This window comes from Bicyclus anynana, chromosome Z, assembly GCF_947172395.1.
Source record: "Bicyclus anynana chromosome Z, ilBicAnyn1.1, whole genome shotgun sequence".
NCBI classification, from domain to species: Eukaryota; Metazoa; Arthropoda; class Insecta; order Lepidoptera; family Nymphalidae; genus Bicyclus; species Bicyclus anynana.
The window spans coordinates 729,326-745,334 of record NC_069110.1 but is presented as its reverse complement, the minus strand read 5'-3'; the positions used below and the strand labels follow the sequence as shown (position 1 = coordinate 745,334).

The following is a 16,009-nucleotide window of genomic DNA, read 5'->3' as shown; positions in this document are numbered from 1 at the left end:
CGCAGCAAAACCAAGATGGTCGTTGATCGGGCCAACAACAGCTCGTCAGAATTTACTCAAATACTCTATACTCCAAGAACTCGACATAAAACAATGTCTCTCAACATAAGTACACAGACGCATTCTTCAGTTTTTTGGAAATGTCTCCCGGCGAGGGAATGAGTGCATCGAACGCCTTGATGTGCAAGGGAAGGTTGAAGGAACTAGACCACGCGGAAGGTCACCCAGAATAAATCTGCTGTAGGCGGTCCCTTTGCATGAATGTACACGCCTCACTACGCACAGGGAGAAGTGGCGAATTTATGCTCGTGAGGCGTATTACATCTGCCTCCACAACACGAGTCACGACAAAAAAGTATCAAGGTAGTTGCAATTCTAAGAGGGTGACTACACAGGGTTCTCTATGAACGACAATTATTTTCTGCGTGTCTGCCAATCCACATTGGGCCAGCGTGGTGGACTATTAGCCTAAGCCCTCTAATTCTGAGAGGAGACTCGAACTCAGCAGTGAGCCGAATATGGATTCTTAATGATGATGATGATGATGAATAAATAATATCATAATTAGTGTAGGTACAGTAAAATGTTGTTGATCATAACGTTATTTATTATGTTCTACATTTGATTATTTATATAATCAAAGTGTTCTACCTGCTGATCAGTTTGAAAACGGTGCTAAACCGATGTCATGTTATACAAGCCATATAAGGATATTAAAAACATTTAGGTATTACAGACAGTGCTCTTTCACGCGGTTCTTCTAGAAACGGCTTATTTGTGAAGCTAGCGAAGACATACTGAAACAAAAAAGTTATGAAACTGTCAATTAGAATATTATTAAAATCCTTTTGTCTATGGTCTATAGATATAATCTTTCTTTGCTGTCAATATTTATTTGACGTGTGTTCTGTCAATGTCAAATTGAAGTAATGTAAATGGTGGCGATTGAAGCAGTTTTATTTTATTTTGGAATTTGAATCAAACCTTATCATACCTCTCTGTGAATCAAACCATTTGGCGTGTAATGGGTTTGGTTCCTAGTGTATATCATATTGCATAGAATATTTCTATATAAGTGGCGTTGCATGATTTGGTTCGCCAAATGTCTACAAAGAACTAGGTTAGTGCATATAGGTTTCTTCCTGTTTTAGTGTAATTAAATTACTTCTAGCATTATGATTCAGTTACGAGCAGTATATCTTTTGTAAATTATTAAAAAAAAGTGATCTAATATTAGTCAATACGAACACTATGATGTAAAATCCAGGATGTTGTGGATAACAGTGTTAATGTGTATCTCTGTTCTTTGGCATTAATAATAGGATATTTGAAAAGGGGCGTTGCTTATTAACAAAAAATCATTTGAACTAAATCGACCATTACATTATACAATAATAATAAGCTATATAGTCAGCCAAAATACAACAAAAAAAAAAACAAGTGTGATTTAGAGCTCACAACTGAAGCAAAACTTCTTTAGCTTTCCCTCTCGACATTGGATCACCTCGCCCGATTAAACTTTTTGTAACACATTCACCAGCCAATAAAGTATATAGAAGTTTCACATTGAAAAAAAGAGACAATTAGCAATCCATGGATGCATGGTGCGGGTGCCGGGTCTATCGCTTAGCAGAGAGAAAAACTGAACAGCTTCTAGACTTGTGGCCAGTGGATGTAGAGTTAAGGAATTTCTTGACAAAGAAAACCATTAGACATCTGAATAATTTTGAACTGAATAATTATTGAATGACATGACATGAATTATTTTAAAATTTTATATATTATTATGACACATACTGAGTTTTCTACTAAGTAATTTTCTGTTAAAAATTCTCAACCCAGTTAGTGATGATAAACCCTTGTGACATCCACTGTAGAACATAGGCCTTTTGTAGTTTTGTAGTTCCCGGTGCGGTACATTTAGTGTGCCCAAGCAACCATTTGTGTAAAGCAGGTACATTTGAGTGGTCAGGGTTCCAGAGTGAGAAACCTCACACTAGTTATTTTTGAGACAGTGTGCGTCTCAAAAATAACTCTTAATCCAGCAGTTATGCAAAAGCTTCTTAAGGTGTTGGTAGAAGCTTTTCTCTATAAGACCATTGACTGAAATGACCACTCAACACCCCACATGGTAATCTCGTGAGCAAGGTCCAAGTATTTAGATACTACTCAGCTTTATCCAGATTATCATTATGTGGGACAGTAATAATTGTTAGGCCGTTTCAAATTAAAAACATCACAATCCTGTGCTGCCTGCATCCAGTGAATCGCTTGGACTGCCTTGATATTGTCAGTCCACCTGGTGGGGGGTCGACTAACACTGCTTTTTCTATGTTAATACTGCATATTCATGTATAACATCTGATAATGGTTGTTAATAAATTAACATTATCACAAGTGATATCGCCAACCCACATTAAAGTAGCGTGGTGGGTCTAAGCTCCATATCCCCCCCTATGATGATAATGATCTTATAATTTGTTATTGTATATTTTCCACTAAATAGTATTTTTATTTTCAGAATAGTAGAATGGAGCGTTTTCCTCTGAAGTCCTCTGTATCTAAAGCTGGTACAACATATCAATCAGTCTACAAAAAGGTAAGTCTTTATAATTGAAATGTGTGGCTCTAAACTAAAGATGAAACAGTTAATCTCTATATCGTTTCGGTTTCTGACCTTTCTGGCCTCGCTTTTCACAATCTGGCTAGATGCCAGATAGTAATTCAGTATCTGGATGCATTTCAGATATTAAAATTTAAAAAAAAAAAAATTTTTATTTCATTTATGTACTTCTGGTTAAGTTTAAAATGATAGCCCCATTTCTTTTTGTGACTGACTAATTTGTCTATTAAAATATAAGTAACTATATTGAAAACTAGTGGGGATAAGCAGCAACTTCGGAACATGCCCACATTGTATTGTAAGGATTTAGTTAGGCAATTTTTAATAATTAAGTCAATAACAATGCTTAGAAAATAGTACCATTTCAAGACAAAAATCATCAGATCTTGCTGTACCGAGCCAAATGCGTTCTCTTGGTTTAACCAGCAGACCACAATTTGTCTCTCATATTTTCTGGTGTCTTTAGTTGCTAAATTGCTTGGAGGTACTTCTTAGTTGCTAGGGTGGTGGTAACCAGCCATGGTCGAGACCTATCACCAGACCAGACCTGAGCCTATTTGGAAATAATAAAATCCTATAGTGACCTGAGCTGGGAATCAAGTGGGACCTCTGTTGAGATCAACAGCACTATTAGTTGCACCAAAGAGGTTATCAAACTATGTCATCATAATTATTTCAGAATGAGAGGGGTTAGGCTAAATAGTCCACCACGCTGGCCCAATGTGGGTTAGGAAACATACACACACAGAATTCAGAAAATTTTTAGGTATGCAGGTTTCCTTACAATGTTTTTCCTTCACAGTTGAAGACACGTGATATTAAATTTCTTAAAATGCACATAATTCAAAAGTTGGAGGCGCATGCCATGATGAGGTGGATTTGAACCTACAACTCCAGAACTGGAGGCAGAGGTCATATCCACTGGGCTATCACAGCTATTTGACCTATCTATAAAAAAATTGATTTATAAGAAAGTATGTGATGCAGTGATAATATTATTTTACTGTTGAGTATCTAAGCATAATTTCATTTGTTTTCTTTAATTTTTTGTATTAGTGCAAGAAGAAAAGTTCTATCTATTTTAATAAAATACCGATACGATTATCTCTAGAGTAAGATCGATTTTAGTCTTCCGGATTTTTTAGGACGCTAGGAAGTATCGCTGTAGCTTTAATTGCATTGGGACGAACATCAATGATGAGTACATCACTCTAGTACGGTTTGGCGACGATGTAGTCATTATGGCAGAGACTCTGAATGACCTTAGTACCATGTTCCGGCAGAGTTTCTCAACGAGTGGGTCTAAATATGAACATGAGCAAAATGCTCATGTACCGCTCCACCCAGTTATTGTTAAAGACACTGCGCTCGCAATTGTAGACAATAAACTGGACTGTGAGTCTTAAGTATATAACTTAAGACTTACAGTCCAGTTAGGTAGGTCCAATTTCGGTTCTATTCGTTCGATCGGGAAACTCCGCGACATCTTTTCGTCAAAAATTCCTCATTGCCTGAAGACGAAGGTCTTCGAACAGTGCGTGCTCCCAGTGACGACCTACAGATCCAAGATTAAGTCGCTAACTATGGGCTTGCTTAGAAGGCTCATAGTCACTAAGCGGGCGATGGAGCCGCGAAGCTGAAGTGGCAATGGGCAGGCCACATAGTTTGAAGAGCCGATGGACGTTGGGGTCCCAAGGTGCTAGAATGACGACCCCCCACCGGAAAGCACAATGTTGGTCAACTAGACTATCCTAGTGGGGGACACTAGGTGGACCGAGGATACCAAGCGGATTGCAGGGAGCCGCTTGTTGCTGGCCGCTCGAGATTGTTGTTCTTGGAAGTCTATATCCATATGTGGACGTCCATCGGCTGAAAAAACAAAATTTGAATGAAAGTGATTCACGTGATATGTTGTTGATCGGACGGATCTTCGGAGACTCGCTTATTGAAATAAAAAAGGCGCAGTTGGTACGTACATTCTAGAGTTTAATGTATGGAGTTTAGATCTCAATTTATCCATCTGCACACAAGTATTCATATGCAGTGATCATACCATTTGAATAGGGCCATTAGTCGTGTCCAATTGTGGCAGTTGAGTTTAGATTTTAGATGCATACTCGAGAATGTTGTTGATTGTATACAAGTACTTACTGTACACAAGGATGCATAGACATTTTGACCAAGTTCTAAGGTTTTCGAAGTACACATTGCTGTATAATTATTGCTATAAGTATAAATAATATGTATGAGTTGTATACTAACAAAGTCGACTTAGTTACTCTATTTATAACTCTGAATGTCTTCTGAACGGATCTGGCTGAATGCACAATTCACGTATAAACCTATACGCTTATACTGATATTTAATGGGATCTACAGACAATTTCTCATCATCATCATTACATAATATACAATGAAGACGTTCCCGCTATGTGTTCGCTCAAATCTTGAACTATCAAATGGATTATAATGCAGTTTTCAGCATTAGATAGAGTGATTCAAGTGAAATGTTTATATAACCGCCTTACACAAATGACAATAAGACCGCTATTACCAAATGACAATGAGCGCCATTGAGACATTAGCGCCGCGTCTACGGGACTTGTTTCGTTGCACGGAGTATAGTCTCCTGGGACTTCGTATTATTTTATGATAATGTGCTTGGAGAGGTCGTTGGTTTCACTCTGAGCTTAGACCAGCCTTGGTTATTTTTTTAAATTTTATATATAATTGAGTAAATAATGTACGTATGTGTTTTACATTTTTAGAATCCTTATTGTCCTTCACGGGGGCGGGTCGCTCAGTAGATACTTCTTATTTTGATTAATCTATACTAGAGGATAACTTTATGCTAACCTCACGCCAAAAGGCCGCTGCCAACCGGGACGAAACGTACCCTGCCACTTTTCCTCTGCTTTTTAAATATCTATATTTCGTTGTGAAGATCTGTAATAAGTTGAACATTCACCAACCATTGGGCACAACGAATGTAATAAATATGTATACACGATACAATGTTCTGCGGTTGGTCTTCCTAAATAAATAAATAAATCTTTTATATCTATGTACTATATGTATATGTACCTATAAATCTTACTGTAGACTCACTCTATTTATACCTGAAAAATGCATGCATTTTGCATGCATGCATTAAAATCTATTGAAATGAATAGTTTAAAAGATATCCATCCAGCGGAAACGACTTATGTATACTATGTGTAATGACGTAAATATTTTATACAAAGTGTTTTATTAAGTTTTTACTCTGATTTATGTAATTAAGCCAAAACCCTAATAAGAAATTATAAAAAATCCAGCCCTCCTGGTATTATTGACTCGGGGCATTTGAGTACGCAAGCAACTGGTGGTCTGGGTCCAGGGTCAATCTACTCACAATACGTGCCGTCTCAAGTATTACTGCGTCCCGACTGTACCCGAGCCTTGGGCCGTGATCCAACATTCAAGCGGAATTTTCTTATGTTGGTCGAAGCTTTTCTATAATCTTTGATCTTTGACTGAAAGTGAAACGGCTAGCGTAACAGTAACAGCCATTGCTAAAAGTCTGGGTGATCTTCAGCAATGATACGCTTTTCGAATCCTATTATAATCATATCAGCCGTCCACTGCAGGACAATGGGCCTTTTGTAGGGACTTCCAAACATCACGATCCTGAGCCGCCTGCATCCAGCGAATCCCCGCGACTCGCTTGGTGTCGTCAGTTCACCTGGTGAGGGGTTTAACAACTCTGCGCTTTCTAGTGCGAATCCAATAAAGTTATATAATTATAATATGATTATATTAATGTTTCTTAATTGCGTATCAGCAATGATAAAATATCTACTGAACCGATTATGTAAATTCTTTTAATAATAGAAAGCCACGTTGTTTGGTGTTGTGTATCGGTATTGTCTTGCTAATAAGACGCGGGCGCCCAAGTATCATGTACTTCGCTAAAAAAAACTGAAATAAAACGCAAAACTTTTAAAATAAGAAACTAATTAAAATAGGAAATTCACAGACTCATAACACAATTTATTAATTTGAATTTCGAATATGCGTCGTTTTGTATCTTATAAACATTTACTTCATCTCATTTGTCGCAGAATTACTTGAAATATTTTGCATTGAATTTTAGGTCGAAATACTAAACCCATCGTGAGATATCGTGAGTAGAAATAAAAAAATATTAAATTTGAAAATTGTTAGGCATTTTCATCGTTAATTTCTGTGTGAAACTCGAAAATGTTTATTACATCATGTATTTTATAACAATCAGAGTTAAACAGTTAGGGGTAGAGTTTAGATTTTGGTTGTTAACCGCTCCAGTATATACTATTACATGCGTTATTGGAAACATACTTCCAGATTGGTACAAAAATCGGTTTAGTAGTTTGATATTAAAACTAAAACAACTGAAATAAGCACCTAAGTGCTTTCTGAGTGGTGTAGACCTACCTTACTGTTTCTTCATCATCAGATCACAACGCTGTAAGGACAGGAGACTGGAGAGTTCGATCAGTAGATAGGCCAGCATTATGTTATTTATCGCTTTTAGTGTGGCATCCATATGAAGCCGGTACATTTAAAAAGCAAGGTTTTATATATGTTGTTATGGATACTGTATATCTTTTTACACCTTTTTAGGGTTCCGTAGCCCACAAGGAACCCTTACAGTTTCACCATGTCCGTCTGTCAGTCCGTTCGTATATCCGCGGCTTAGCGCAGAGACTATTACTGTTAGAGAGCTGTTAGCATGAGTATGAACATTGAAAATGTGATCAAAGTTTTTTTACTCCCCTACATGTAAAGTGGGGATGAATTTTTTTACTCGTTTTTATCATAGTGTGGGGTATTGTTGCATAAATCTTTGAAAGATATGGGGTCTTCTACCAAAATTTTTCGATTTAGGGATCTGTTTGTGAAATATTAAGGTAAGCTAATTTTTGTTACAGTCAAGTGACCCCACGCTCTACCGGCTAAACGGTATTTTATGGATAATTGAAAAAAAATACCAGAGTAGGTTATATACTAAAATAGGAATTACGCGAGTGAAACCGCGAGCTCCTGTTAGTTTAATATATAAGAAATGGAGACTTTTATTCCTTTGTTTACACTGTGCATCGTTCATGCAAGGCATCTCTTTCTCGTGAAGGGTACATGTACAATTGTACAGCGCTCTACAGCGCAGCGGCTGTATTGATCGCAGCGCACCTCTCTCCACATCCACACTCTACAGTCCACTCCCAGCCGAGTGATTGCGGTGTCTTGTACCCCTTTCGGATTTATTCAACTAACTCATATGTGATTATACTGATGATACTAAGACTTTATATACGGAGACGGATGCTTCGTTAAGTGTAACGTGATCGTGTCTGTGCCACTGGGATCCTGTAATGATTGAAATGTGAGTAATTCCATTCACTCTCTGTTTGACACTACGGCGCCATTGTGACACCGTTAGTCTTTCATCTTATTACGCTCTCACCGGCTAAAACCGGCTGCTTTTCGTTTTAATGTCTGTCTGTTCGTATTTTATGTTAATCGGAATGAAACTACTGAATGAGTTTAAATAAAACTTGGCATGGTTTGAGACCATAATACGGAGAAGGTGAAGGGGTGAATTAGGAGTTAAAAGTTTGTATGGAAAGTCCTTCATTTTTAGAGTTACAGTTATAAAAATGTTTTCATGAATCATGAAAAAAATACGAAATGTAATTTATATGTACGTAAAATTCAACCCCTAAGGGGTTAAAAAGGGATCGGAGTTTTTTTGAATATAAATCGTTCATGTTTGGAGATATATTTCTTGTAAAATGTTTAGGGACTATTTATTATATCATTATACCTAAATAAAACACTTTAAAAATTAAATCGTAAATTAATCCCCATTTAACCTTGGTTAAATGGGGATTAATTTACCTTTCGGGTCCAATACAATATCGTGCTGAGGGCGGCGCTGGGGCGGCTGCATCATTGTAGTGCTTCGGCGATGTTTGTGGAGACACGGCTGAATGATTATTATACCATCTTAAGATAAGAAAACGTGTGGCATCAATGATCTCCAGACTTGTGCGCAGCTCCAACGCCCTCCTCAGTACGTGGGCGTACAGATTAGACAGCCCTCTCTGGAGGGCTTGGAATGATGTGCACACCTGCGATCGAGGAGGCACTTAGATATAGGTTTATTAATTAACTAAACCATTAGGTCAAGTTCTTATTAACACTTAAATATTAAGAACTTTTTACTAACACTATGGATTTTATTTATTTTAAAAAGAATGATTATTATTGACTATGAATTTAACTCTCACTCCCGGTACAAAATAATTATACATATATAAAAATCCAAAAGAAAAATAAAAAGCCAAAATAAATAAACATAAATAATATATACGCTACATAAATTCATATATGCACCTTTGGTCCCCCTGGATTCATCCTGACAGGGGGACCAAACGGCTCGCGGCAGGATGACAGATAGAGAAACCGGCACACCATTATGGCTGAGTCTAGCAAGACCGCTTCTTGCATCTTGACTGCGAACGAACTGCCTAGGAACCCGAACCGTCTCAGATGATGATCGAGGCTGACTAGGATCAAACCATTGGTAGATATATTCTAGGTATAAGTAGGCATTTGTCTTTCGAATATGCGTTTTCTGAACGTTTCGTTTTGAAAGATAATTCTCTAGTATGCAGGTTTCTTCACGATGATTTACATTTACCATTTGAGACACGTAATATTTTATTTCCTAAGATACACACAACTGAAAAGTTAGAGGTGTATGTCCCGGACCGGATACGAACCCACACCCTCCGGAAGCGGAGGCAGAGGTCATATCCACTGGGCTAACACAGTTAACAGCGTTGGTAATGATGAGTAATCGGCAATGGTCGCAGGGTACGAGCGCAGGCAACGGGCGCGGTGGGGTCACGCCGGAGGACGACATGGTAGAGATCGCGCCGGGCGACGCCACGCCCACCAGCCACGGCACCTTCCAGCTGTACGAGCACAGCGGCAGGAACAACAGCAACGCCAGCGCCAACTGTGAGTCACTCCACACTCCACATGTATCGCACCTCCTTATGGAGAGCTTAGGTTAGGTTAGGCGATGAGGGGATTTTTGCAGTTACTTGAGTGTGTTAGGTATACATAAGGGACTAAAAAACTTACCTCAGGAATACTCAACCAGCACGTCAGATAAGGATATAGTAGGTTAGTTAATTACTAAAAGGTGTGTATTTCGAAAATCTAATGATTAGAGCGTAATGTAATGGAATGGGAGGGTGTAGTATGTAACGAGTGTCAATTCATTGTGTCATCAGTAAAAAACTAGCTACCGAGTAAGACTGTCTTTCACTCGCACCTTACCGGTGTCAAAGGGTCCCAAAGTTATAAAATAAAACTTTTATATTTGAGTTTTCAAATGACAAGCGTGATTATTTTTTTACTTATTTTGAAGGAAATAATTTCTTTAGTTGTGTAGTAAGTTGATGGACATGTTTATAAAAGTGCAATCGGGCGAGGCATTGAAGATGTCAACCACTATTTGTTATTTTATACTACCAATAGGGGGGGGGGGGGGTTCTTAAAACACTTTGAAACTATCCCGTTTTGTATACATTATGAACCTGTGGTGATGCCTGAGGCTCGTTAATAGGCATAGAGTTTGAAAGAAGTTTTTTTACTTCTGTCGTCTACATCACACTCGTTTTTTTCAATCTTTGACAGTTAGCCGTTCACTGCGATCTCATCTGATGTGTGTGTGTGACGATGCAGTCTAAGTATGGCCGCACACGGGTCACACGCGACAGTCACAAACGCCGCTACAACTAGCAAGAAAGGGCCACAAAAGTAGAAGAAGCGCGCGACAGCCACTTGTGGCCGGTGCTTGACTCTTGTGTCGTTGGCTGGTGTGGGCCACAAGAAGCCAGCAGCGACGATTCTAGCGTGTGGCGGCCACCGGCGTTAACCGTGTGCGGCGAGTCGAAATAAAATGTATGAATACTACAGAAAATATGCTAGTAGCGACGTTTTGTGGTTGTGGCCGGTGGCCCGTGTGCCTAGTCCTAAGATGGAAGGTTACGTGAAAGATTTACAAGTTTATTCTACCCAGACCTCTGATGGTTTCTAGATGGCATCATACCGGACGTGCTTGTCACGTACACGTACGCACGGTATAACAGTCATGGCTGAAGCCTACCACCAGATCTGAATTTAGAAATTTTCAAGTCCCAAATTCACCCGTGCTCGAATCGAACCCACGACTTCTGTAGAGAACCACAGCACTACCAACTGCATCAACAAGGTCGTCGAACCACCTGCCGGCCTATGCACTATCTTTGTCTTTTACACACGTTAGTAAATAGGCCGGCTGAACCCGGCCTATTTACTAACTTTTAATAATTTATCGACTTTTAATAATTCTAACCGATTCTATTATGAGAGCAGCATTGTCAACTTATCTGTAACTGCAACATTCCAGACTATGCAAGTGCTGATACGTATAATGATTTGTATTATTCCTAAGACCTAGCCCAAAAGGAGCTTCGCTCCCGTCCCGTTTCCAACGCACCTTGTGGACGCAACGTACGCGGCTATACGCGAGAAACGTTCATCAACTAGATACCTATATGTGGATGAAACCTCGTCCAATGTTGTTAGATACCAGTTCGAATATTTCCTGCGCAAACTGAAATCTAAATCCAGTGATTACATTCATTATTGTTTTTGTTTTAAGCATACATCGCTCAGTTCTTCAACTCAGCAGCCGGTAAGAGCGACCGGGAATGCGTTAGTATTGTCACTGTCTATTTGACGTCTAGCGAAAATAGTAGTCGTGTTAATTTATCATTTGTAGTTGTATTTACAAGTATATAGTCGCACTACGCCGCTGCACGCGATTTCTGCCATGACAAATTCAATTATTTCAACAGCACTGGTTAAATCGTACTACAGTTACAAAGGCGTAGCTCGGTGGTTACGGGGTAGTAGTCGATACCGAGAGGTCCAGGGTTCGATTATAGAGATATGTGGGCAAAATAGACAACAATGAAATCGGCGTCGTAGCAGACGAATTGACGCAGATTACGATAAAAAAACCGGCTAAGTGCGTGTCGGGTCACGCGCCGTGTAGTGTTCCGAAGATCATATTAATAAAGTTTTAACCCTTATTTAATGCACAGACATACCGATAACGATACCCCACATCATATGATAGACGATAAAAAAATTCTTCATTTTGCTTAAAGGGAAGGTACCCAAAAAAAAAAATTATCTATTTTTATACTGTTATCAATTTTTTTACCATATAATATAAGTACCCATGCCGTAATTCAGCTTTCTAGTTCTAACAGACTAAGATATCTTACTGATAACTTTATCTAATTAATTGACAACGAATGTTGTATGCTGGTTCCTTTTTTTAAAGAATATGTATTTGCCATATATATTTTGAATATGACCAATATTCCTGTTCCACTTCAACTAGTCGGAAAATACTGTGTTAAGAGCCAGTACGACAATAGACTAGCGGCCGGGGGACTCGAGCCAAACCACCTCCTCTGTGATACACCTGACGTCATCACCAGGTGATGAGGCTGTTATTCGACTATAATTCTTTAAATGGCAATTGCTGCTTAGTCGTTATAGTTGTCTTAGTAATATCATTATATATCATTCATAAATTCATAAATAATTAGCTGGTAGAGAGGGCAACATTTGACTCTAACAAAATTTACAAAAGAATCGAAAAAATGACGTAAAAAGACCTCTTCAACGTTACCCCACACTTTACATATAGAGGAGGTATCCTAAAAAATGCATCGGTGTTGAAACAACTCAACATCTCGAAAAGACTTTCCACCACCTGTCTTCAGAGGATCCTCGAGTACTTCGTTCACATTGCCAGGAGAGAAGGAGATAACCTAGAGAAACTTGTTATCACTGGCAAAGTGGAAGGAAAGAGACCTCGGGGACGTAGCCCGATGCGTTGGTCAGATCAAATCCGCACATCTCGATACAAAAGTACACGAAGCTCTACAAGTCGCGAAAAGCCGAGCCGCATGGCGTGACATCGTGCGGGAAAAAGTCGTGAATGTGTGATAGGGGTCACGACCCTCAGTAATGAGGAACACGACGCGGAGAGAGAGATCCAAAAAAATATTTATCAAGATTTTATTTTACGACTTCATTCACATTTTTAACGTACATACTCGTTCGTATATATATATTTCTTATAGTAGCAATAGACTGCCCTAAACCGCGGACACACGGGCGGACGGACTAACAGACGGACGTGGCTACGCAACCCTAAAAATGATAGAAACTTCATAATATAATTTCCATTATCTCATACGATAAGAAATAATGTAAAGTTGTGATAAAAAAATCAGTACGTCTAGTGTTTGGGGATCAACTGCACGCTACTCGTACGGATACCAGAGTTATTTAGTTGTTCACCTTGCGTGGTATGGATACAGCGGCGGTCATCGAGGTCGACGACACAGAACCTCTTGTGGATCACGGCCATGTAGGTAAATGTATATAAACAAACAAATAAATAAATATATAAACAAATTTCAGTAATGACTAACGCTATTTTGCTAATAGATACATAATCGTGTTGTGACGTAGATAACAGATTTGTGCAATACTTGCTTATAGTTACATTTTATCTATTTTCAGGGTTTCGACCCGAAACCCTTAAGTCGCCTCCGTTCATCCGCGGTTTATATGAATGACTTAGTACTAGAAAGCTGTAATTTAGCATAGGTAACTAAACATGCAATAAAGTCCTAAAATAAAACCAAGAAAATTAATTCATTTAAAAAAAATTATAAATTTATTTTAGAAAAGCGGGGATTTTTTTTTTAACTTGATAACCCCTACCCCGCATTTCTCATCATTTTCGATTTCGAGACAAATTCGTCTATGAAATATTAAGGGTTAAATTTCCTTTAATTTATACACACAAACGCGTTTGGTCTGTCATTTTACCACTTCTTCCAAAAATAAACGGATTTTCCGGAATAGATCGACTACAATGGCTACAATTGTCTTATTAAGGAGGTTAACTAGCAATGAAATTACTAGTTTATTGCAAATGTTAGTCTTGGGTACCTACCTACTAAATATATTCGTCTACCGACTACTAATTCTAAATGTAATTGTTAATGTCAGATACATAGTCTACATTATTTAGACGGTGGTAGCTGCAAAGTTAATAATAAATACATACATACCAGCGGCGAAAAGTCCACACAGACTGATTCCTGCCGGGTTACCTATTAAAAATCATTAATTACTGTAATGAATATTTGTATGGATGTATGACAAACCGGAGTGTGTAGCAAGCGGCATGAATTTCTTTTTCTTTACCTTCGGCAGCGGCTTACCTTCGTCAAAACTCCATCCTTCACCACTGATATATGCACATAGCTAAACCTTTGTTAGTGCTGAAGGCTTTGTTAGTGCTGAATTTATTGTTAGACTAAAATATATAATTTTGATAAAAATATGTATACATACCAGCGGTGATGGTTCTTAACAACACAATTCCTATCGGGTTACCTTTTAAAAAACCAACGAATTTTACAGACGTTAATAATAATTTAACATACTCAGCCAAAACACATTTACTAACAAACATATGAACGGGTCACCTACTAGAAATTTTCAGTCTTCGCTACTGATACATACTTAAGTGAAAGCGCATATATGTACGTAGCTTCGAGTTAAGCTTATTCTGACTGTGAAGATCTCGTGAATATATACTCGAATTTAGCAGTTTCTTAGATGAGGTAGCGTCAACAGTCAGACCGATTCTGTCCGTCAGCCGCTTATGTGCAATACAGTCTACATCCAAACTTACAACTTTACCTTCTTAATATTAGTAGTAGAAAAAGTGTTGCTTCTTATACAACTCATTAATTATTTATTATCATTAACAACAATTACTTTCTCATACTAATTCATCAAGATAGTAGTAGTCTCTGAAACAACCAAAGTGTTGCATGGCATGCTGGCATGCAAACTTCTAAACTTCTGCCTTTCTATATAGTATATTATCACTATTGTTATTTATTGACTAGAATTAATTAGCCGTCGCCTAACAAGGGAGACCAATTTGATTACAGAAGAAAATGTCGAAAAGTCCTTTATTTTACAATAAATCAAAATCACCAAAAATAATAAGAGTAGAATTTACAATTGTTAACATTCTTTGAAATGTATATTTACGAGGTTTTTGTATAATTCGTTTTTTAGGTACATGCCAATATCTTCATTATGCAATTGTCAATCAAACTGAAATTAAAACAATATGAAACTGATATTATTATTTAATAATTGACACTAATTTGGGCAGTGTAACGGTTCATTCATTAAATCTGGACCCAGCAATGTATGAAAAATGGTTAGTCTCCTGTCAATATAAACAATTAATAATGGTTTTGTTTAGCTATTCTCTGCGAAAAACTGACGAATCCAAGCGTATTGCTACCCAGACCCATCAAACACTATGTAAGATTCATTCGGAAACCGGAGCGCCTTCACGATATGTTGACGCTACATATTGACTCAAGTTTATAAAAGTACTAGCAGAACCTCGCGGTTTCACCCGCGTAGTTTCCATTAAATGGTAGCTAATATGGCTTGATAATTCTCGGTAACTCTGATAATGGATAGGCATATCTCCCACAAGTTACTCTCTGTGAGAACTTCTACGCGCGTTTTAATTATTATTAAAGTATCATAAGGCATAATATAAAAGCATTGTTTATGCTCGCGACTTGTATTCAATACGGATTTCTGCAGTATACTGCAGATGTATCAGAGTTCTATGTAAAAATACATGGGTATGTACATTTACCAAATTAAAAAGTACGTGTTAATGTCACTGTACTTTTGTGAATTCACCATTATTCTGATGAGTATTACCAGCTCGCTTAGCTTGTTAGACTACAAGTTTGAAGTTACCAAAGCTTATAAGCTTGCTTCGTGCGTGATACCATAACAACCAGACACACAGACATTTTAAATAGAAATATATAATCTATGCTCTCAATTACAAATAAAATATGATTAGTTACAGAATTCTTCACAAAGTCATTCAATTACGAGTAGATAGTGAAATAGTACTTTTAATTTCTAAATTCTAATTGGGAATATAGGATAAAATATAGCCTATAACACTCATAAATAACGTAGCTTTCTATTGGTAAAATAATTTATCATATATAAATCGGTTTAGTAGATCCAGAGATTACCGTTTTAAACCTTACAAACTTCACCTTTTTACAATACTAGAATAAATTAATGAAAACTCGTTCCACCCCAGCTTTGTCTACGGCTGCAATATACAAAATCAATTTATGAAAAATATTCC

General features: G+C 37.8%; 1 protein-coding gene across 3 annotated transcripts in view; it reads left to right on the top strand.

Moving 5' to 3' along the window:
• The first annotated feature begins 917 nt into the window (after positions 1 to 917).
• LOC112049259 (H(+)/Cl(-) exchange transporter 5) overlaps positions 918 to 16,009 on the top strand; it is a 36,926-nt gene continuing 21,834 nt past the window's right edge. For 2 of the 3 annotated variants that reach the window (XM_024087077.2, XM_024087076.2), the window contains exons 1-3: positions 918 to 1,120; positions 2,522 to 2,599; positions 9,522 to 9,669. In XM_024087077.2, the coding sequence (XP_023942845.1) occupies positions 2,531 to 2,599; positions 9,522 to 9,669 (217 nt within the window). In that variant the 5' untranslated portion in view covers positions 918 to 1,120; positions 2,522 to 2,530. Of the gene's footprint in view, positions 1,121 to 2,521; positions 2,600 to 7,888; positions 8,027 to 9,521; positions 9,670 to 16,009 lie in introns of those variants that run through there. The other variant, XM_052890670.1, reaches the window with a different exon arrangement.